Here is a 24,062-nt window from a genome sequence, read left to right on the forward strand (position 1 = left end):
TCTATAAAAATTATAATATATTCAGTGAATGCTGTGGCTTCAATTAGGATGTTTCAGAGATACTCACCTTGAGCCATCAGAGTTATAAGAAGCAACCTAGACAAAAAGGTTAAACTTATATCCTGTACATTTACTTTTGAAAGATAAAACATAGAACTTTCAAAATCACTGCATATCTGTCAGCTATGTTGCTGAAAATTATGTCACCAATATTTCAAACACCACTAGAATGATTCATGATGAAGAGGTTTCAGCAGAGCTTCTAACTAGGAAGAGATGTCTGGTGATCTACTTCTGAAAATGACCTAATGAAAACCTTATGGATTACAACAGAGTGTTGTCTGACTTGCTTGCTTTTGATATGTCATTATTGTTATTGTTAAGTGCCGTTGAGTTGCTTCTGACGTATAGGGACCCTGTATCATGTTTCCAAGAATGACTGGTGAGCTTGAACTGCGGACCTTGTGGTTCAAACCACTTCACAGTCCACCACATTAGCCCATGGCACCACACCAGGACTCCCTGATACAACATTGTCATTGTAGTTGTTGTTAAGTGTCACTGAGTTGGTTCTGACCCATAGTCATCCTGAGGAGCAGTTAGTGAGCTTGAACCACTGACCTTGCAGTTGAAAGTGACCTTGAAGTCCAGTGCATTAACCCACAGCACCATACCAGGACTCTTGATAGGTCATTAGAAGTCATCAATTGCTTGAGGAAGAAATGCTTGATAAATTAGAGGGCCAGTAAAGGTGAGGGAGCCCTCAGTGAGATAGATTAACATAATTGTTGCAGTGATGAATTCAAACATGTCCGTGATCATGAGGATGAGGCAGGACTGGGCAACGTTGTGTTCTGCCATACATAAGGTCATCATGAGTTCATTGCAATTTAATTGTCTAATAATGCTCCATATTTTTAATGCCAAAAACTTAATTCAGAAATATTAACCTTTACATAATACTAGTCTTTGATTTTGTTTCCAATCACAAAGATAAAGCAAATGAAGAGGTCATCAAACCATGCATTTCTTATTGCATCAAATAAAAATAGAGATTTATCTTTTCTTGTCACATCACGTGTTTTGAAAGTGACATTTAAAATTCTAGAATGGTGTGGGCAGGTATGGAACAAAGCTATTTTTATATTTCAGGGAGCCAGGTGTGCCAAGCAGTAACAAAAGACACTGTACAATATATTGTGAAAAGAATAATAAAGTTGTATTAAACACTGATTTTAAAATATATCCAAATTAGTGGAGACTTTGTGCTTGTGAAACCATTGCACCAGTTTCAATAACAGCTCTTTTGCCATGAACAAACTCATGAGAGCCACCTCTTTCTGCAGTGAGGCACTAGAACAGATGATCAAGCAAAATTCATGGAGAAAAGTAACTGTCTTAAGACCTCAATTTACCTTTTACTTCAATCCATAATTCCTACTGTCTGACACCCATTGCAAAGTATGCAGAAATATATCAGACAGTATTTTTCATTCTAAAGCAAGTGTTAGATCGAGTTAGTCTTAAAGAAACTTACCACATAGTTCTTCTGTGTCAAGATTGCTGAAAAGATTAAGAAAAAAAGTATTATTACGTTGGCAATATATTAAGTCAATTTTTCATAGTTAAATATCATTATTCTCCAAACGATATCATTATACTGATAAGTATATTCATATAAGAATGGTATTTTTCTGGTAAATTTTATGATACTTAAGTGGTGATAAGTTATTAACAATGCTGATATCATATTCTTTCTTTGAACAAATAATTCCTGATGTCAGATTCTTAGCAACATACCATGATAGTGAAGAATATAGGTGTTTGAGTCAGACTTTCTGATTTAAAATTATGAGTCTACCATTCCTTTTCAGTTTCAATTCCTCAGCACCAAGATGAGGATAATAATAATTTCTAATTTGTAGGGATGTCATGAGATTTAGATGACTTAGTATACATAAAGTAATTAAAGGACTAAGTGGCACAAAGTAAGCTCTTAATAAATGTTAGCCATCTTGATTCCTGGGTAGACTCTGGGTAGAACAGCTAAAGCTTTCAAAGTTACCTACATTGAACTCTGTAGGAAATTTGATTCACTTGTGCTTATTTCAAATGATTTCTAAAACATAATGAAGAATATTTAGCTCTGTTGCAAATATATGCATTAATATAGCAAAGCATACAGGGGGCAAAGTTATGAAAACTTCTTAGAACCAAATGTATTAAGGGTACTCCCTTAAGTCACTGGATCTGGGGAATCAAGACCACAGTTTCTAGGGAGGCCAAGCTCAGCTGGCATAACAGAGCCCACAGAGATAATGTATACATCCTACTTTGATGAGCCCACCACTCACCTATCAGTTTGTCATACTGCAGTGGCTTGTGTGTTTCTATGATGCTGGAAGCTATGCCACAGGTATTTTAAATACCAGAGGGTCATCCATTATGGGTAGGTTTCAGTACAGCATACAGACTAACACAGAGTCAGGAAGAAAGAGAGAGTGAAAACTTGATGGATAGCAGCAGAACCCTGTCAGATATGCTGCTGGAAGAGGAGTCCCTCAGGAAAGGCACTCAAAATACCAATGCAGAAGAGTTGCCTCCTCAAATTAGAGCAGACCTTAATGACATGAATGGAGCAAAGCTGTTGGAACCTTCATTTGTGATGGGGCACCAGTCAAAATGCGAAGAAACTGCTGCAAACAGCCATTCCATAGTGTGTGAAATGCACTTAGTAAAAATCTAGGAATAATGGAAGTCATCAAAAATGAAATGCAATGCATAAAGTTCAATATCCTAGGTATTAGTGAGCTGAAAGAACTTCTAGTATGGTGCTGTAGGATCAGAACTGGATTTTGAACCTCTAGGTTGGTAGTTCAAACCCACAAGGTGCTCCTTGGAAATCCTATAGGGTCACTATGAGTTGGAACCAACTCAGTGGTACTTAACAACAACAAGTGAGACAAAATGAACTGGTATTGTCCATTTGAATCCAACAATCATAGTTTACTACACCAGGAATGAAAAATTGGAGAGGAATGGCATCACATTCATTATTAAAATGAGCATGTCAACATCTACCTTAAAAGTCAATGCTGTCAATCATAGGATAATATCTATACACCTACAAGGAAGATCAGTTAATACCACTATTATTCAAATTTATACATTAACCACTAAAGCTAGTGAGAATAAAAGTGAAGAATTCTACCAACTTCTTCAATCTGAAACCGATCAGACATGCAATCAAGATTCATTGATAATTACTGGTGACTGGAATGCAAAGTTGGAAACAAAGAAGACAGACCAGCAGTTGGAAAACATGGCATTGATGATAGATACAATGCTTGGAGATTGAATGATAGAATTTTTCAAGACGAATAACTTATTCATTGCAAATACCATTGTTTTACAGGTGGACCTCACTAAATGGAATATACAGGAATCAAATTGAGTACATCTATGGGAAGAGACGATGGAGACGTTCAATATCAGCAGCTGAAACAAGGCCAGGGGCTGACTGTGAAATAGACCATCAATTGAGTACATGCAAGTTCAGGCTGAAACTGAAAAAAAAATTAAAATTGAGACCATGAGAGCCAAAATATGACCTTGAATATATCTCAGCTGAATTTATCCTTCATCTCAAGAACTGATATGATGCACTAGACACTAATGTCTGAAGACCAGAAGAGTTGTGGTATGACATCAAGAACATCACACATGAAGACACCAGAAGATTATTAAGAAGACAGGAAAGAAAGAATATACCAAAATGGATATCAGAAAAAAAACTCTGAAACTTGCTCTTGAGCTTAGAGAACCTAAAACAATTGGAAGAAATGATAGTTTAAAAGAGTCAAACAGAAAATTTTCAAAGGGCAGATCAAAAAGACAAAGTACTCTAATGAAATATGCAAAGACCTGGAGTTAGAAAACCAAAAGGGAGGAGCATGCTCAACATTTCTTAAGCTGAAAGAAATAAAGAGAAAAATCAAGTTTTGGATAACAATATTGAAGGATTCTTTGTGCAAAACATTGAGCGATGTAGGAACCATCAAAAGAAGGTAGAAAGAATACATAGAATCAGTGTGCCAAAAAGAAATGGTCAAAGTTCAATATTTCAAGAGGTAGGATATGATTAATAACAGATGGTACTGAAGGAAGAAGTCCAAGCTGCATTTGTGAAAAACAAGTTTCCATAAATTGACGAAACACAAATTGAAATGTTTCAATAAACTGATGTAGCACTGGAAGCATTTACTCATTTACTTTGCAAGAAATTTTTAAGACAGCTGCTTGGTAAACCAATGAGAAGAGATCCATATTTATGCCCATTCCAAAAAAAAGGTAACTCAATGGAATGGGGGAAATTATTGAATAATATTACATGCAAGACAAATTTTGCTGGAGATAATTCTACCACGGTTGCATCAGTACATTGGCTACCTAAAATAAGGGGGTGATTAAGGCATGAAGTGACTGGCTTACAAATTTTCAAGAGAGAATTTAGTTTAAGAGTGTGTGGGGCAAGGTAGAGTCCCCACTGAATAGTTTTCATCTTGTCTAGACGGGTCTGGTGAAAAGAGATGGGGATAAAGGTAGAAGGGGAGTAATTAATCTTACAGTCCAGGAACAGAGGACCCTAGGACCATCAAAGGAGAAGAGCATGAGTGGAATGTGGGACCCTATCCAGAGAAAGCAGTGACATCAGAGATGGAGGCAGAGATGAGGACATGGAGAGAGAGAGAGCAGCTGAGTATTCTAAACTCATGGAAAAAGAAAGACTGAGAGCTGGGGGCCAGGAGGCAGGCTTGCAGAATGTGCCCTTTGGTTGTTTAAATTGTTATATATTCCTGAGTGTTTTTGTGTACATCCCCCTCTCCCAACAAAACAAAACAAAAAATCAGAGGGACTAGAACCAAATACTGTTGTTCTCCCATATAAACTATCAGTCAATTCACAATAAAAATTTTAAAAAGAAAGTTAAAATAAAATTTAATTGGATTATCTACTTGGTTTCTATTTATTTTTAAACAGCCAATTTACCTTGACAGCTTCAGTTTCTCATGTTCTTATTAAAGAATTTTCTATGCATATTAAAATTAATATATTAAATGATATTTTTGGAAAGAAGAAAAAAAAGATACTTGCTAGAACTTCAAGCCAAATTCAAAAGAGGAAGTTGAATGAGGGACAGTATTGCTGATGTTAGACTGATCTTGGTTAAAAGCAGAGAATACCAGAAAGGTGTCTACTTGTACTTTATTCACTATGCAAAGGCATTCTACTGTGCAAATCATTACAAGCAATATGTAACATTGAGAAGAATAGGCATTCCAGAACACTTAATCATGCCCAAGAAGAACCTGTACATAGATCAAGAGGCAGTTGTTAAAGCAGAACAAACGGATATTGTTTAAAATAAGGAAAGCTGTATATCAGGATTGTATCCTTTCACCATACTAATTTAATCTGCAAAGGCTTTCGATTGTGTGGATCATGACAAACTATGGACAACATTGCGAAGACTATTCCAGAACACTTCACTGTGCTCATGAGGAATCTGTACATAGACCAACAGGCAGTTGTTCGAACAGAACATGGAACACTGAATGATTTAAAATTAAGAATAGTGTACGACAGGGTTGTATTCTTTCACTATACTTATTCAAACTGTAAGCTGAGCAAATAATCTGTGAAGCTGGATTATATGAAGAAAAACATTGCATCAGAATTGGAGGAAGACTCATTAACAACCTGCGAAATGCAGATGATACAACTTTGCTTGCTGAAAGTGAAGAAGACTTAAAATATTCACTGATGAAGATCAAAGAGCACAGCCTTCAGTATGGATTACATCTCAATGTAAAGAAAACAAACATCCTCACCACTGGACCAATAAACAACATTCTTATCAATGGAGAAAAGATTGAAGTTGTCAAGGACTTCATTCTTCTTGGATCAACTACCAATACTCACAGAAGCAGCAGTCAAGAAATCAAACGATGTATTGCATTAGGCAAATCTGCTGCACAAGAAGTTTTTAAAGTGTTGAAGAGCAAAGATGTCAGCTTGAGGACTAAGGTGCGCCTGACCCAAGCCATGGTATTTTAAATAACCTCATATGCATGTGAAAGCTGGACAATGAATAAGGAAGACCGTAGAAGAATTGATGCCTTTGAGTTGTGGTGTTGGAGGAGAATATTGAAAGTGCCATGGGCTGCCAAAAGAACCAATAGATTCGTTTTGGAAGAAGTGCAGCCAGAGTGCTCCTTGGAGGCCAGGATGGCCAAACTTCGTCTCTTATACTTTGGACATATTGTCAGGTGGGACCAGTCACTGGAGAAGGATATCATGTTTGGTATGGAGGGTCAGAGGAAAAGAAGACCCCTAGTGAGATGGATTGGTCAAGTGGCAGCTTCGATGGACTCAAGCGTGGCAAAGGTAGTGAGGTTGGCCCAGGATCGGGCAGTGTTCCTTTCTGCTTTTCATAAGGATGTTATGAGTCAATACTGACTCAATGCCACCTAACAACAACAACAACTGAGCAAATAATCCTAGAAACTGGATTATATGTAGAAGACCATGGCATCAGGATTGGAGGGAGACTTGCTAATAATCTGCAATTTTGCAGACAGTACACCATTATTTACTGGAAATGGAGACTATTTACTGATGAAAATCAAAGACCACAGCCTTCAGTAGGGTTTTCTCCTCAATATAAATAAAATAAAATCCTGACAACTGGGCCAATAAATAAAAATCATGATAAATGGAGAAAAGATTGAATTTGTCAAAGACTGCATTTTCCTTGGATCCACAATCAACACTCATGGAAGCAGCAGTACGAAGTCAAAAGACAAATTACATAGGGAAATTTGCTTTTAAAACACTAAACAGCAAAGATATCAGTTTAAGGATTAAAACGTGCCTGACCCAAGCCACGGTATTTTCAATTGCTTCATATGTATGTGACAGTTGGACAATGAATAAGGAGGACAGTAGAATAATTGATGCATTTGAATTACTATGTTGGCAAAGAATATTGAAACTATCATAGACTGTCAGAAGAACAAACAAACGTGTCTTCTGAGAAGTACAGCCAGAATGCTCCTTAGAAGTGAGGATGGCCAACCTTCATCACTTGTTCTATGGACATGTTGTCATGCTAGGTAAGGACTGGACAATGTTTCTTAGTGTTGTGTGTGGGTTTACTATGAGTCAGACTAACTAGATGGTGCCTAACAAAAACAACAACACTTTGGTGAGTTGCGAATGGGGCCTTAAAAGCTTGCGAGTGGCCATCTAAGGGGCAACTATTGTTCTCTCTGTTCAGAGCAAAGAAGAGTAAAGAAGATTGACGATGCATGGAAACAATTAGCTCAGTGGATTGATGGACCACACAAAACTTAGTTTTCACTACCCGGGACTCGAAGAACCCTATTGTGCCCGCCTACAAGTACTGAATGCTCTGAGAAGGAACACGTGAGAAAATCCTGGGAAGTGTGAGAGAAACATGTGGAACAAAACTCAAAATCATAAAAAAGAACAAGCTTACTTGTGGACCCCTGAAACTACGACCCGTGATCACCAGTCAGCTATGGAACTAAAAATCACCTTCACGGATCAATTGTTAGCCAAACATCACCACCTTCATTTATATATTATATTTAATTTTAATCCTTGTTCATTCTTTTTAGCACAATTTTATAAAGTGGTAATATTACTACAGTGGAACATGTATATAAGTTATAAACAAATATATCTACATATCAGTTCAAACCCACCAGCCGCTCCTGGGTCAGAAATGACTCAACAGCAATTAACAATAACAACAATGTTTCTGACAGTAATAAATATTTCCCTGTTTTTTTTTTTTTTTTTTTTTTTTTTTTCATATTCTAGTTACACACTGAACATATTGTCATTGAAAGAGAACCAGAGGAGTGTTACTATAAGAATGCATTCTTAGTTTTATATCAAAGAGGGGTAAGAAACCAGGATGTTCATTGTAGCCTGATTGACAATAGTGGGAAAAAAAGGAAACAACCTAGGGGTTCAATAGATGAATCACTAAGTAAATTGTGTAACATCATGCAATCATTAAAATGTATCTAAAGATTTTTCAATAGCTTCTGGTTGCTATTGTGTGTGGTCGAGTTGGTTCTGACTCACACTGACCCTGCATAGGGTTCCGAAGGAGAGGCTGGTGAGTTTGAACTGCCAATCTTGTGGTTCAAACTGACTTTGCGGTCCAGTGCTTTATCCCACAGTGCCATACTAGGACTCCACAGACAAATGCTTGTATTAAAAGTTATTTAAAAATTGACTTAAAAATTTTTTTATATCATACAGATACAAAGCTGTATTATCAAGACATGTGTATATGAAAGGTTTGGAAGAAAATGAGCAATAATGTTAATAGTGCTTTTTTTAAAGATTTTAAGAGATCGAATATGTCTGCTCCTATGTAATTTTCTAAGTCTTTGTTTTCTTTGACCATTTTAAGGCTTCATTTATGATGGAAAAAAAAATTGTAATTAAAAACACAAGATAGAAAAAGTAAAAACTGTGAAGCATAAAAGATAAAGCTTAGTTATTTTGCTCATATTTTCTAACTTCCTGTGAATTTGTTGTTATTAGGTGCTTCCAAGCCAGTTTTGACTCATAGCGGCCCCAAGTGACAGGGGAGAACTGTCCTCATAGGTTTTTCTAGGCTGTAAAGTTTGAAGCAGATTGCTGGTTTTTCTCCCATTGAGTAGCAGGGTGGGTTTGAACTCGTAACTTTTGATTAGCAGTCAAGTGCTTCACCATTTGGCCACCATGGATCCTTCTTACGAGCCTAATTGGTGTGAACTGTATTAACTATGAGTTTATCTTACTACTCAATTTTGCAAAAAAGAGGTAGCCCCCCCCCCCACAAGATGGATTGACGTAGTGACTGTAATAATGGTCTCAAACACGACCATAATGAGGACGACGCAGGACAAGACAGTATTTTGTTCTGTGAGACATAGAGTTGCTCTAAATTAGAACCAACTCGACTGCCCCTAACAGCAACAATTATAGCAGTAATATAGCCTAGGCAATGGAACACCATTTATTTATAATTTCTTAGGGCAGTTTTGGGGAGCGTGGTGGCTTCAAACCGTAAGCACTGGACTACAAACCACAAGGCCTGCAGTTCAGAGCCTACCAGAAGCTATGTGGGAGAAAGATAAAGCTTTCTGCTCTCTCGAAAATGTAAAGCCTCAGAAACCCTGTACAGGGTCGCTGTGAGTTGGAACCAATGCAACAGCACTTAACAAAATTATGAAGGGCTGTTTTGACTTTGCCCTTTGTTAAGTACTCTGAGTTCTGATGAACCAAACTGCTATTCTGCCGATACTGAGTAGAATAATGTTCTGACAAAATTCATGTCTAACTGTAAACTGAATGTGACCTTATTTGGAAATAGGGTTTTTGCAGATTCATTAAATTAAGATAAATTTATCTGGATTAAGGTGGGCCCTAAAGCCTTGGAAACCCTATGCAGGGTTGGTATGAGTTGGAACCGATTCCATAGCACATAATAACAACAACAACAAATCCAATATGACTAATGTCTTTATAAGAAAAAGGCAACTAGACACAGAGACACAAATGCACAGGGAGAATGTCATGTGGTACCCAACACAGAGACTGGAGTGATGCATTTACTTCCTAAGGAATGCCAAGGATTACTAGCAACCACCAGAAACCAAGAGAACAGATGGAACAGATTCTCCTCCAGAGTTTCAGAGAGAGTGGTGGTGGTGGTTACATTTTGTGGAGTTGGTTCTGACTCATAGTGACCCTGTATAGGAATTCCTAGGCTGTAAATCTTTAAAGGAGCAGAAAGCCTCATCTTTCTCCTGTAAAACTGTTGGTAGTTTAGAACTGCTGACCTTGAAATTAGCAGCCTGACTTGTAACCACTATGCTACCAGAGAGTTGTGTTGTTGTTGTTAAGTGCCGTTGAGTCAGTTCCAACCCACAGCGACTCTGTATAGGGTTTCCAAGGAGCAACTGGTGAGCTTGAACCACAAACCTTGAGGTTCAAACTGACTACAATCTAGCTCATTAGCCCACAGTGCCACTACCAGACAGTTGTTGTTAAGTGCCGTTGAGTCAGTTCCAACCCACAGCGACTCTGTATAGGGTTTCTGAGGAGCAGCTGGTGAGCTTGAACTGCTGACCTTGCAGTACAAATGGCTTTGCATTTGGCGCATTTACCCACAGCACCACACCAGGATTCCTACTAGAGAATAAGACCCTGTAAACATCTTGATTTGGGTTGCAAATGATTTAGTTTTCAACGAAAGGGTAGTGATTAGAACACACCCAGAGGATGCTCAGAAAATGATCTGCTTCCAGAAGGTCAGAGCACTGAAAGCCTTCTGGAGTAGTCTTCACACGTGGGGATTGACGTGAGTCAGAATGGACTCCATGGCAACTAAAAACACAAGCCTCCAGAACTGGGAGAAAACACATTTCTATTGTTTAGGGCAACCCTAGGAAACTAACATACCATCTAGGGAAATGTATGTTTACTTCCCATGATAAAAGAATATTTGGGATATGTAGAATGTGAATTATGCCTGGAATTCAGAATCTAATACTTCTTTCTAAATGCTGGCTTTCATTACTAGGGCACTACTTTAAAACAATTTCATATGCAGGTTATTATTCTCCATTATCCTTCTGAAGTTTTACTTTTTCTTTTTTTGTTTAAACGTATTATTATATATAAGAATAAAGGATTGTTAATCGCTGACTGAAAAATCACCATCTTAAACTGCTCTTTTGTTTCTCCTGATTATACTCAGTTATTTTTAACTCCCTCTTTCTTGAGACTCAAATTTCCATACACTGTGGATCTTAGGAAGAATCTTTAAATTCCGAATTCTAGCTCAAGCTTTACCAAACTTCCTTTTAATCACCCACCAGTCTAAACATTACCGGTGCAAAAGCAGTATTTATTTTTTCAGTTGACAAAACAGTTTACTAAACACTGTTAAAATCCCTAATAGCCTGAAGGAGTTAATTTTGGCTTACAATGATATTTACTCGTAGAAAACATTTGAGGCAAGAAAAATCTGACTCAACGAGCAACACGCTTAGTTACTTCGTGATGGCAGCGGGGTAGCAAAGCACACATTAGTTTATTGGCAGACTGCAGACTGGCTTAGTAACAAATATGCTCAGCCATCATTGTGTTTTTCATTTCACAGAGTAATATTATGATCTTCCAATTCACTAAAGATAATCTGAGCAAAATATCTTTCCATTATCATCAAGGCAAATCTGTTGAACCAGCTCTAACATGCCAAACTAAATAGCATTAATGAAATTCAACAGACACAATATTGGGAGAACAGAAGTACTTGACCTTGCCAATATTTCTGGATAATATTTAACCCCATGAACTATATTTGTTATAAGTCATACAAATGTCTGGTTAACTGTAGAGGGAGAGGTCAGATTGTGGGAGACTGTGACCTAGAAATATATGTGCCTCTGGAGCTGGGACAGATGCTGTAGATACAAACTAAACTGACGTGGGCACTAGTAACTGGGGAAATTCTACCTATAGGAAAGGAGTGACATAACGGTCCTGGCCAAAGGGATTTCAGGAACAGATGTTATTCGATTCGCTCTGCAGTCAGCAATCAGTTCGAACACTAGGGCTTAACACAAATGCAGGCCCCTCGTCCTACATAAACAAGGATACTACATAGATTATCAAACAAAGGCTTGAACCAATGAGCCAAGAAACCCAGAACCAAAATATAAGTGGAGACTGGTTCTCATAATCCAGACAAACACTCAGTTTTCAGAAGCAAGGTACTACATAAGGCCAAGCAATCAATATGATATGATTTTGAGTCCCAAAATACTGAGTTATATTATCTGTAACTAGTTGCCTGTCTTCCAGCTGATTCTGATTCATGACCCTCTGTGTACTAGAGTTGAGCTGTGCTCCATAGGATGGCTCTAGACAGACTCAAATGTCCAGTGTGGTAACTGTTTACACAACCCAGGGACTAGTCAATTCCTTATATCAAAGATCATAATTGTTGCTAGAACCTGGAGAAGGGCAAAGCTTATAGCCACAGGCTAAATAGCCGTAAATGTATGTCACTGAGGGCTACAGAGACTGGTGGTGTTGGTTGTGTGCTGTTGAGTCAGTTCCAACTCATAGGGACCCCTGTATAGCATTTCCGAGGCTGTAAATCTTTACAGGAGCAGAAAGTTTCATCCTTTTCCTTCAGAGTGACTGGGAGATTCAAACTGCTGATCTTGTGGTTAACAGCCCAGTTTGTAATCCACTATGCTACCAGGGCACCTTTCAGAGACTGGTATCAGGCAGTATTATGGCACCAAGCTGGTTGGAAGTATGGACTCCACAGTAAATAGTCATCATCATTGTCTCTACAAATGAGGTCTCTTCCAAGCTTCAGTCTGTAGGAGATTCCACAAACATGTGTCTAAATCTCTTTCAAGTTGCTGCTGCTGTGTGCCTTCAAGTTGATTCCAGTACATGGTGATCAGATAAGACAGAGTAGAACTGCCATAGTAGAACTGAAGCAGATCACCAGGGATTTTCTCCCATGGAGCTGGTCGTAAATTCAAACTGCCAGCCTTGGGGTTAGCAGCTGACTTTAGTCATTGTCCTACCAGGATTCCTTAAGTTTCTCTAATATGGGTCAGACTATTTGTATGCACACAAATATATATGCAGAAACACAGTATCTCTTAGGAAAGAGACAAAAGGGAGTTGGAAAACATTTCATTCTATTTTTCTTAAGCTAAAAATAAATCATTTAATATTCACGAGATATTAATTTAAATGTTTTCTGAGTCCTTGGTGCCTCAGAAGTCAAAGGAGGAGAGAGTTCCAGCAGTTCACTGTATTGAAGAAAAGGCACAATAAAGACAGAATTACTGCATTTCACATTTAGTGTCTTTGCCAACTTTTAAAACAGCTTCTGTCTTTCCTTGAAATTGGGTTGAAAAGTGAAATGGAGCCCAGGAAATGCAGACAGAGTGCATAGATGGCTCTTTTGAGACGTTTGGCTGTAGTGCAGTGAATTACTTCATATGGCTCTTCATATGTAACTCCCACCAAACAACTTTTTTTCCTGATGGGTCTGAATAGAGAAGGTGGGAAAGATCAAATAGGATGATATATTTCATTTATGAGTGATCGTTAATGGTTAATTATGAAAACTTGGAACTTTTAAGTTTGGTATAAAATGAGCCATTTCAGCAGCAGGAAGAGAAGACCTTGTTACCATCAAGAAGACCCAAGAGAAGAGCATGTTATTTGGGCCCTGAGATACCTGCAGGATTGAATCTCCTTGACCCAGGGACAGACCATTGTGACACCAGAAGAGGGACAATAGCAACAGAAGAGGGACAATAGCAGAACCAAGAGCCAGAACACAAGACAGAGCAATGACCTTTCTGGCCCACGGAGCAAGTAAAGCAGAGTTCAATTGTGCAGGAGACTCATTTGTGGTGTGAGGTGCTTCCAGGAACTAAATTGGGAAACTCGGTATACTGATCCACAGAATTAGAGCTGAACCATTTTTCACACCATGAAAGCAATAAGACAGGAATTACAGAAGGATCCCTGTGGCACCAGCTCTCAGCTGCTAACCAGTAGGTTGGTGTTTTGAACCCACTTGGTGGTTCCATGTGAGGAAGACCTGGTGATCTGCTTTTGGAAAGAAAAGCCTACGGGGAAGTTCTATAATTCTATTCTGTCATAAAAGGTCACTATTATGAGCCAGAATTGGCCCTATGGTTTCAAACAACAACAGAGTGAGGAAGGGAAGGGGGCTGAAATGAGAGGAGAAAGTTGCACTTATAAACTGTACCCAAGAAGTTGACTAGGGAGAGCAGGCAGTGGAGCTTGGAGAGCAGATAAGCAGGAGATCTGGAGCACAGCTGTAACAAGTACAAAACCCAAGTCCAAACCCACTACCCTTGAGTCTATCTCAACTCCTAATGACCCCAGAGGGCAGCAGAACTGTTTCATAGGGTTTCCAAGACTGCCAATCTGTTACAAAAGCTTGTAGTTAAGTGCTGTTGAGTCAGTACCGACCCATAGCGACCCTGTATAGGGTTTCCGAGTAGTGACTGGTGAGCTTGAACCACTGACCTCGTGGATCAAACTGACTTTGCAGTCCAGCACATTAACCCACAGCACCACACCAGGACTCCAGGCAGGAGTAATAGCTTCATTTTTCTCCTGAGGAGGGTCTGCTGGATTTGAACTGTCCACCTTGTGTTTAGCAGCCCAATGCTTAACCCACTGTATCACCACGGCACTTTGTAATCATACAGGAGGAGGCATATTTCTTTCAAAAAGTTTCCCCTGGTGGTTCAGATATTTTTCTGCCTTTTTGTGAATTTCAGGTTCTGTGAAATATGTCTAGGTATATTAAATTTCATGGAAGCTGACATTCAAAAAAAGGTAGAAAGACAGTTCATGCATGAATCTGTTTTCTAGTTTGGAGATTTCTAAATCTGGCTGAGCAGCCAAATCCCCTGGAGAATTTTTAAAAAGATTTCCTCAGATTATGCTTCCAAAGGTTTCAGGTGTGACCTACGTGTCTGCTCTTAAGAAAACCCCCAAAAGTTCTAAAGGTGATTTTAGAAATCATCCATCTCTCAACCATCTCTCAACAAACTCTCTCTCAAAGCAACTACATAAAGTATTCCTTAGAAATGAAATGAAATCCGCAAAAAATATGTTGCACCATAAAGTGATGGTTTAAATTTATTATAATCATATAATTAATGTTAATAGTTGTTAAGTGCCATCGAGTCAGTCCCGACCCATAGTGACCCTATATAGGCTTTCCGAGGAGCGGCTGCCGACCTGACCTTGCAGTTCAAAAAGCCTCTTTAGAGATCAGAATCAGATACTGTAGAAGAAAAACAAAACAAAACCTTGCTTTTTACAAAAAGTCAGTTCCCAAAACAGAATATTTGATATTCTTCTTTTAAAGCCAAACAGGATGCTTCAAAGAGAAGACTGGTTTTAACAAAAATTTTCCCGAGTCATATTTAAGGTCCCTTTGCGTCTGCCCTCTCAGATCTCATTATCCTTCGAGCTTCAGTTACCAATTGCTACTACTAACACTTAATCCTTTTTTTTTTTTTTCCCCTCTAGCCCTGTCTTACCAAAACTTCAATCTGGTTTCCTATTTACACCAAATATATAAGACTTGCCTAGAGAGCTTCTTACAGGTTCCTGGCCCCCACTCCTTTAGATTTTCCCACTATGGAGAGGGCCCAGGAATTTGCATTTTCTCAAGTTTCCAGGCCATGCTGCTGGTTCAAGGACCACAAATTAAATAGCATTACATGAAACCTTACCAGGCCTTCTGAGCTCAGCCTCTTCTTCCTTGGTCCATATCACAGACCGTGAGCATCACCTGTCATCCTGCACTACCCCTGCGTTACTCACACTTGCTCATGAATATAAGAAAGAATCACCCCTAATCACATCAGGTAGTTGTGAGTGAAATGACTTCAGAAACTACCATTAAAGTATTCTTACATGATCATGTCACAATTTTCTCTTAACACTTTGATTTTCAACAGATTTCTAAGTACTTCAATGTTATGTCAGGTATAAAAGTTGTGCATGGGACCAGTAACGAATTTATCTTTTATTGAGATTGTTTTATAGTTGCATTTCAAATTCAGAAAAAAAAGCCAAAACAGTAACAGAACTACTCTGACTTTACAAGTGTATAAAAAAGGTATTGCTGGAGAGGGAGCAGAAAGAAACAAATAACAAACAATTGCCAGACACTGTTTCATTGTATTGTGTTTTATATCTGTTTAAGTATAAAATAACTGTCAAACAGTTGCTGTCATTTAAGGATTGTGAGCTCTAATTGGCTGATGAATATCCCACTGGTTTCTAGAACTGAAGAGCTTTCTGATGGCTTCAGAAGACACTGTAGTATAGTATAGACTCTCCACCCCAACAACATCATAGAATTCCGTCTGTGATAGAAATGAATAGGACAGTCCTGAGAGAGAAAAGATTTTCACTGACCCTCTACCTTGCCAAATATCATATAATTTTCCAGGGACTGGTTCCTCCTTACAATTTGCCCAAAACACTTGAGACCAAGTTCTCACTTCTGAGGGGCATGCTGGCTGTATTTCCTCCAAGACAGATTTATTTATTCTTCTGGCACTTCATGGTTCTTTCAATATTCTACACCAAGACCATAATTCAAATGCATCAGTTCTTCTTTGGTCTTCCTTATTAATTGCTCAGCTTTCACATCTACATGAGGCTACTGCAAATTACATGGGTTGGGACCACTTAGTCCTTCACTTTTCATGACTTTAAAGGGGTATTTTGAAGGGCATTTGCAAAATGTAATGTTATTTAATTTCTTGACTGCTGATTCTATGAGCACTGAATGTGCAGCCACATAAAATAAAATCTTAGACAATTTTTTTTTCTTTCTGTTTTTCATGATGTCTATTGATCCAGTGGTAGCGTAGTGGTTAAGAATCAGGCTGCTAACCTTAAGGTTGGCAGTTCAAAACTACCAGCCATTCTGTGGGAAAAAAACGAGGCTTTCTACTACCATAAAGATTTACAGCCCCGGAAATCCTGTGCAGGGTCACTATAAGTCGGAACTGACTACACAGTACTTAACAACAACAATTGATCCAGTTGTGAGGACTTTTCTTTACACTAAATTTTAATCCATAGTAAAGGCTGTAGTCTTTGATCTTCATCAATAAGGGCTTCAGGTCTTCTTCCCTTTGACAAACATATCGCTGGGTGTTAATGAATCTTCCTTCAATTCTGAAGCCATGCTCTCCATATAGTCCAGCTTTATGAATTTGTTACTCAATATACAGATTGACACACATGTGACAACCCTGACACACACTTTTCCTGATTTTAAACCATTCAGTACAGAGCTGCCCTTTGGTTTAGGTATAGGTCCTGTATGAGCACATTTACGTGTTCTAGAATTCCCGTTCTTTTAAATGTTATCCATAGCTTGTTATTATCCACTTATTCAAATGCGTTTGTAGTCAACAATTGCACAAGTTAACAAAGTAAATATCTTTCCAGAATTTTCTGGTTTCAGTCAAGATCCATCTGATGTCAGCAATGAAATCCTTCATTCCATGCCTTCTTCTGAATCTGACTTGAATTTCTTTCAGTTGCCTATAGAGGTACTGCTGCAACCATTTTTGAATTATCTTCAACAAAATTTCACTTACATGTGATATAAATGATATTGTTTGATGATTTCTACATTACATTGAGTCACCATCCTTTGTTGTTGTTAAGTGCCATCGAGTCGGTTCCGACCCATGGCGACCCTGTATAGGGTTTCCAAGGAGCAGCTGGTGAGCTTGAACTGCTGACCTTGCAGTTCAAATAGCTTTGCAGTCTGACGTGTTAACCCACAGTGCCATACCAGGACTCACACCTTCCTTTGTACTGATACAAATAGGGATCTTCTCAAGTTGGTTGGCTAAGTAGCTGACTTTCAAATTTCTTGGCATAGACTAGTGAGTGTTTCTAATTTGTTGATACATTTCAGTAGGCACTCTCTTGATTCCTGGGTCCTTATTTTTCACCAATGCATGCAATGCAGCATTGAATTTCTTCCTTCAATACTATTGGTTCTTGATCAGATGCTACCTCCTGAAATGGATGAATGTTGGCCAATTCTTTTTGGTAAGGTACCAATGTATTACTTCCATATACTTTGGATGATTTTTGAATCTTTCAATATTTTCCCCATAGACTCCTTCAATATTTCAAATTGAAGCTTGATTTTTTTTTTTTTTCCTTTAATTCTTCAGCTTGAGAAATGCTGAACATATTCCTCCCTTTTGGTTTTTTAACTCCAGGTTATTGAATATTTCACAATACTATTTGACTTTGTCTTCTCAAGGTGCCCTTTGAAAATTTATATTCAGCTGTTTTACTTCCTCATTTCTCCCAGTTGATTCTCTACACTCAAGAGCAACTTTTAGAGTCTCTTTTGTCATCCATTTTTGTCTTTTATTTCTTTCCTGTCTCTTAGTTACTTCGTCTCTCCTACTTTGGACATATTGTCAGGAGGGAAACAGTCGCTAAAGAAGGATGCCATGCTGGGTAAGGTGGAGGGTCAGAGAAAGAGAGAAGACCGCCAACCAGATGGATCAGCCAGGTTGCATCATTGATGGCATCAAGTGTGGCAGCGGCAGTGAGGTTGGTCCAGGATCGGACATTGTTTTGTTCTGCTGTGTATGGGGTCGCTATGAATCGGTTGCAACTCGATGGCACCTGACAACAACAACAACAAGTTACAGGTTTTCTGTCTTTCTTCATGATGTTCTTGATGTCATCCCATAGCTCCTCTGTTCTTCAGTCAATAGTGTTCAGTGCATCTTTTCTTGAGATATGGTCTCTAAATTCAAGTAGAATATACTCAATGTCCTGTTTTGGCTTTTATGGAATTGCTTTAATTTTCACCACCTTCAGACTAGTGTGGCACTCTAGGATAAGCACTGGACATCAAGGTCAGTTTGAACTTTAAGTCTGGTGGTTCAAATCCACCAGATGCTCCTTGAAAGCCCAATACAGGGTCACTAGGAGTCAGAACTGATTTGATGACACTTAACAATAACAATCTATCTATCTATTACTTGGCTGGAAATTGAGCCCTGAACGTGAGTTCAGTTCCAGACCTGAAAGGTGACCAAGGATCTTAGAGTTTGATTGCATTTTCCATCTATTTAAAATGCAGAAGTTAGTAGAATTCTTCAATTGCTTCATTGACTTTTGGTTGGTATGTAAATTTGAATAGTAGTTATATTAATTGGTCTTCTTTGCAGGTATATTGATATTATCCTATCACATACAACACTGCACTTCAAGACAGATCTTGTAATGCTCTTTTTAATGAAGAATGAGATACCATTCCTCTTGAATTTATCTGATTCAAAATGGCCACTACCTGTCCATTTCATCTTGTTCCTACCTTGGATATGGATCTTTATGCATTCCATTTCATTTTTCATTGCTTCCAATTTTCCTATATTCATATTACCTATGTTTCACTTTCTGATTTTAATGGATATTTGTAGCTGTTTCTTCTCACTTGAGTCATGAACCATCAGTTAATGAAGGTCCCTACAGCTTCAGTCCATCCATCTCTGTAAGGTTGACTCTACTTTGAGGAGGCAGCTCTTCTCCATTACTTAACGACATTTTATCTAATAATATCTGTTACCTAGTGAACTTTCTACATAGCATAGTTCTGTTCTGGCATTATCTAAAATGGTTTCACTAATGAAGTGGTGTCATAAGATGAGTAAATCTGAGAAAAATGCTAAGAGTTGACTCTGGGAAAACTGAAATATTTTTATATATTATTTATCAGAAAATTGTCCCAATTTAAAAGTTTGGCATGACTGTTATCATTAAGTGCTGTCAAGTCGGTTCTAAGTCATAGCAACCCTGTATAGGGTTTCCAAGGGAGCTCCGGTAGCTTAGTAGTTACGAGTCGGGCTGCCACCCTCAAGTTCGAAACTACCAGCCATTCCACGGGAGAAGGATGAGGTTTTCTGCTGCCATAAAGATTTACAGGCTCAGAAACATTTTGCAAGATGGCTAAGAGTCAGAACCTACTTTGCAGCACACCACCATCCACAGGGTTTCTGAGGGACATCTGGTGGATTTGAACCATCAATCTTGTAGTTCAAGTCCAGTGCTGATCCTAAAGTGCCACGCTAGGTATGTCTAAATCTTTTTTAAAAATGAAAAAAGTTAGAGAAATAAAAAGACTCTTTGGGAGAGCAGAAAAAAGATGAGGGATTTTGGAGCATTTTTACATGTTTCTTTTTATATGATAAAAAATTGCTATGCAAAATAATGAACCTTACGTTAGTCAATAAAATGTTTGATTGTTCTTCTTATTAATATTTCTAGCATTCAATTTTGTGATCTTCTTTCAAACAGCATTCTATCTTTGAAAATTCAATCTTTGTTATCAGACACACATTATAGAAAAGGCAAACAGATATATTCCAGAAAACTGTTCAATACTATTAAGAAAGATAACTTTAAAGTATGAAAGTCTTTTAAAAATCTGTACCGTGTCTTCAACAAAATCCATTCCAACACATTTCAACCACTTGAGATGGACATGAAGGGAAATCAATTCTTCCAAGGTTTATGTTTATTGACATTTTGGAAAGGACAGAGCTTGTAAAAAATATCAAAACATTAGATTAAATCAAAGAAAGGCACAATATTCATTATAAGTGAAGAAAGAGTGAGGTTATTACGTGACACAAGATCAATGCTATTTATTCTTTAAATTCTGTTTCTAGGGTATTTTTCTCCAAATCAACCAATTTGACAATTAATACTGTTTTTTTAATTACTTGTTAAATGTCACACATGTGTTATCTCCCTTTTATATTAGCAAACTCTTGAGCACATGCACAATAAATTGCTTATTGGTGTCATTCTTAATGCTCTATATTCCAAATCCATTGTTGTTGAATTGATTGTGATTCATAGTGACTATAGAACAGAGTAGAACTGTGCCATAGAGTTTCCAAGGCTGTCAATCTGCTGTCATTGAGTTGATTCTAATTCATAGGAACTCTGCAAGAAAGAGCAGAATTGTTTCATAAGGTTTCCAGGGCCGTAAATCTTTACAGAAGCAGACTGCCTCATCTTTCTCCGAAGGATGGACTAGTAGTATTGAACCACTAAACTTAGCAGACCAACCTTTAACCCAATATCAAGTGAAGGAATATGCATACTAATATTCTCTTGGTGAGTCAGCATTCTTGACTCATTAATACTGAATTCACTTGATGATGTATATTCAAAGAGCATATGTACGCTCCTGAATTTTTTTATTTAAGGGTTTTTCTGTTAGAACTGGGCTTCAGGGCAAATGATTTCCCTGGGAACATTTTTGTAAGGTAAGAATTCACATAATAACAAAACTTATTTCAGCTTCAGGTAGTACTGTATTTAGGATTATCTCTTTTGAAAATTTGAACACAGGAGATAAATGATATATTAAATATATGGTGGTGGTTTTGTTGTTAAGTGCCATTGAGTTGGTTCTGACTCATAGCATTTAAAAAAAATGGGCCTCAAAATCAAACAAGTGATTTTATTTGTGATTCTGTAGGATAAGCATAGGACTGCTAACTGGAATAGGTGGTTCAAAACTTCTCAGAAACTCTATACAGGGATGCTGAGTCAGAACCAACTCAATGGCACTTTAACACCACCACCGTGTCCACCCACCTTATGAGTGGACTTCAAAATGTTCATGAAAAAATTCTACTCTTTCAATTCTATTTTCCCATGAACTCTTTGAAACCCCTCATATTTACTTATCTAGTTCCTTTCTTTTTTTTCCACATCTCCATTTTTAGCTTCCTCTCTTTTCCTTGCTGATAGCTTGTAGGGACAATTTAAATGACTTGCAATTAATTAGTCACACTTTGCTTACAAAAGTTATTGAATTATTCTTTCCTCTTTTAATTTTTGGCATATTAAAGTAATTCTGGACCAAAAGCCCTTCTCTTTATGCTTTGGAAAATTAATTACAAAAGCAAAAGCAGATAAGTTTATAGGCTAGAAATTAAAACTAAGCACAATGAGTAACTAGAGATGGTTTGCTGATAGTTTTATCAAAAATTAAGAATAATGGAAATTATTTGAATTTTAAAATTGCTTTAAAATTTTTCATAAAATAACCTGAAAATTACCAATTAAAAATCTATTATTAATTTAAACTGAAAGTTGACTCTAGTCTGGACAGTGTGGTAGATACATTTTATGGATTCAATAAATAATTGTAGAATATATTAATAAGTAAATAGTAACAAGAAGAAAAATACTTGAATTCTCATTACTGAATATACTTAAAAGTAAAATTTCCTTTCTAAATCTTTTGCTGTAAAAGATAGGAAGACCAGTCATAGCTTGTGTCTTTTAATAAGAAAGTCCAAAACCCTTATTGAGGAAGTTTTTTGAGACTTTTAGTATCACCATAGGTGTCATCTAAAAAGAGATCAAAGAAAGTTCATAGGTTAACTCTATTATGACATGACAGCTGTACTCTCCATTATGATGACAATAAATTGTCTGCTATTTTTCCATATCTTTTTGAAGTACCAAGAGCAATTTTAAGCACACTTACAGTGAAATAATTGCCCCAGCAATTTCAATGTTAAATCAAAAACTATTTTACTATAATGATAAGCCTAGAAAAGTATTAGATGTCACTGGCCAATAAAGACAGCCATATTCAAGGGGTAACTTTGCAAGTCAGCAAAATTGGTGGAGTAGCTCAAGTTCTGAAATGCTATCTTATATAACTCATATCAAAATTAAACAGCATCTCAGTTATGTATAATGTTACATTAAAGCTAGCATGAAGGTTATTATGTGCTATTTTGTGGTAATTAAGGCATGCCACTTTTTTTCTCTCTCTCACTTAGGTCAGCTTATCTGTGCTTTACAGAATTTAGGATGTACCAGGTGGCACTTCATGCTAGAAAACCCAGTGGTTCCCCGCCCCATTAACTCAAAGGAAGATGTAAGCATTACTTTGCTGACTTTCAAAAATCACTTGAGAAAATCTATTTTTAAATTTAAGAACCTAACAAAAAAGAGACCTAACAAAAAAGAAAAATTATCCTGTGCTCCCACTGGAAAATCCGGTCTACAACTTTTACCTGACAAATGCCCAACTAAGACCCCAATTAGGTGGTTTGGCACAGTATTGGCAGAAATGGGCTCAAACTTAGCAATGACTGTGAGGTTGGTGCAGGACCAGGTAGTGTTTTATTCTGTTGTGCATCGGGTCTCTATGAGTTGGAGAAGACTCAACGGCATGGCACCTAACAACAACAACACCAATGTCCTTTAAGTTTGTATAAAGCAAAAAAAAAAAAAATGCAGACTGAAAGAATTTAAAAAGAAATATGAAGTCAAATAAGAGCAGTTATAGACTTCAAATGTTTTCTTAGTGACAAATATTATTTGACAATCTCAATGTTTTATGGAAATATGTTGTGATTTAAAAAAATAACTCCTTACCATTAGTGGAATGTATTGATTTTACCTATTTGTACATCAGGGTTGTATCCTTTCACCATACTTATTTAATCTGTGTGGTGGTGGTGGTGGTAGTGTGCTGCGGAGTGGGTTCCAACTCATAGTGAACCTGCATCAGGTTTCTGAGGCTGTAAATCTTTACAGGAGCAGAAACCTTCATCTTTCTCCTGCAGAACTGCTGGTAGTTTCAAACTGCTGACCTTGAGATTAGCAGCTCGACTGACTCATACCTACTACACTACCACAGAAGCTGAACTATGTGAAGAAAATGGGCCATCAGGATTGGAAGAAGACTCATTAACAACCTGTTGATATGTAGATGATACAATCTTGCTTTCAGTAGAGAAGAGGACTTGAGTACTTACTGATGAAGGTCAAAGACTACAGCCTTCAATATGGATTGCACTTCAATGTAAAGAAAACAAAAATCCTTACAACTGGACCAATAAATAACATAATGATAAATGGAGAGTAGATTGAAGTTGTCAAAGACTTCATTTGGCTTGTATTTAAATTCAACACTCATGGAAACAGCCGTGAAGAAATCAAACAGAGTATTGCATTAAGCAAACCTGCTATACAAGACCTCTTTAAATTGTTCTATTGCAAAGATATCAATTGAGGACTAAGGTGCACCTGACCCAAGCCACATTTCAGTCACCTCATGGAAGTGAAAGTTAGTCAATGAATAAGGAAGACTACAGAAGAATCAATGCACTTAAGTTATGATGTTGAAGAATATTGAAAGTACCATGGACTGCCAGAAGAGCAAACAAATCTGTGCTGGAAGAAATAGAGCCAGAATGCTCCTTAGAAGTTAGAATGGTGAGGCTTTGTCTCTCATATTTTAGACATGATATTAGTAGGGACCAGTCGCTGGAGAAGGACAT

General features: G+C 37.6%; 1 protein-coding gene across 1 annotated transcript in view; it reads right to left on the bottom strand.

Moving 5' to 3' along the window:
- The window catches only part of NECAB1 (N-terminal EF-hand calcium binding protein 1), a 242,816-nt gene that overhangs the window by 141,459 nt on the left and 77,295 nt on the right, over nucleotides 1-24,062 (bottom strand). The window contains exon 4 of the mRNA XM_006859227.1: nucleotides 1,538-1,563. Within this exon, the coding sequence (XP_006859289.1) occupies nucleotides 1,538-1,563 (26 nt within the window). The remainder of the gene's footprint in view (nucleotides 1-1,537; nucleotides 1,564-24,062) is intronic.

Source organism: Chrysochloris asiatica, unplaced genomic scaffold (genome assembly GCF_000296735.1).
Source record: "Chrysochloris asiatica unplaced genomic scaffold, ChrAsi1.0 scaffold00031, whole genome shotgun sequence".
In the NCBI taxonomy this organism is placed as follows: domain Eukaryota; kingdom Metazoa; phylum Chordata; class Mammalia; order Afrosoricida; family Chrysochloridae; genus Chrysochloris; species Chrysochloris asiatica.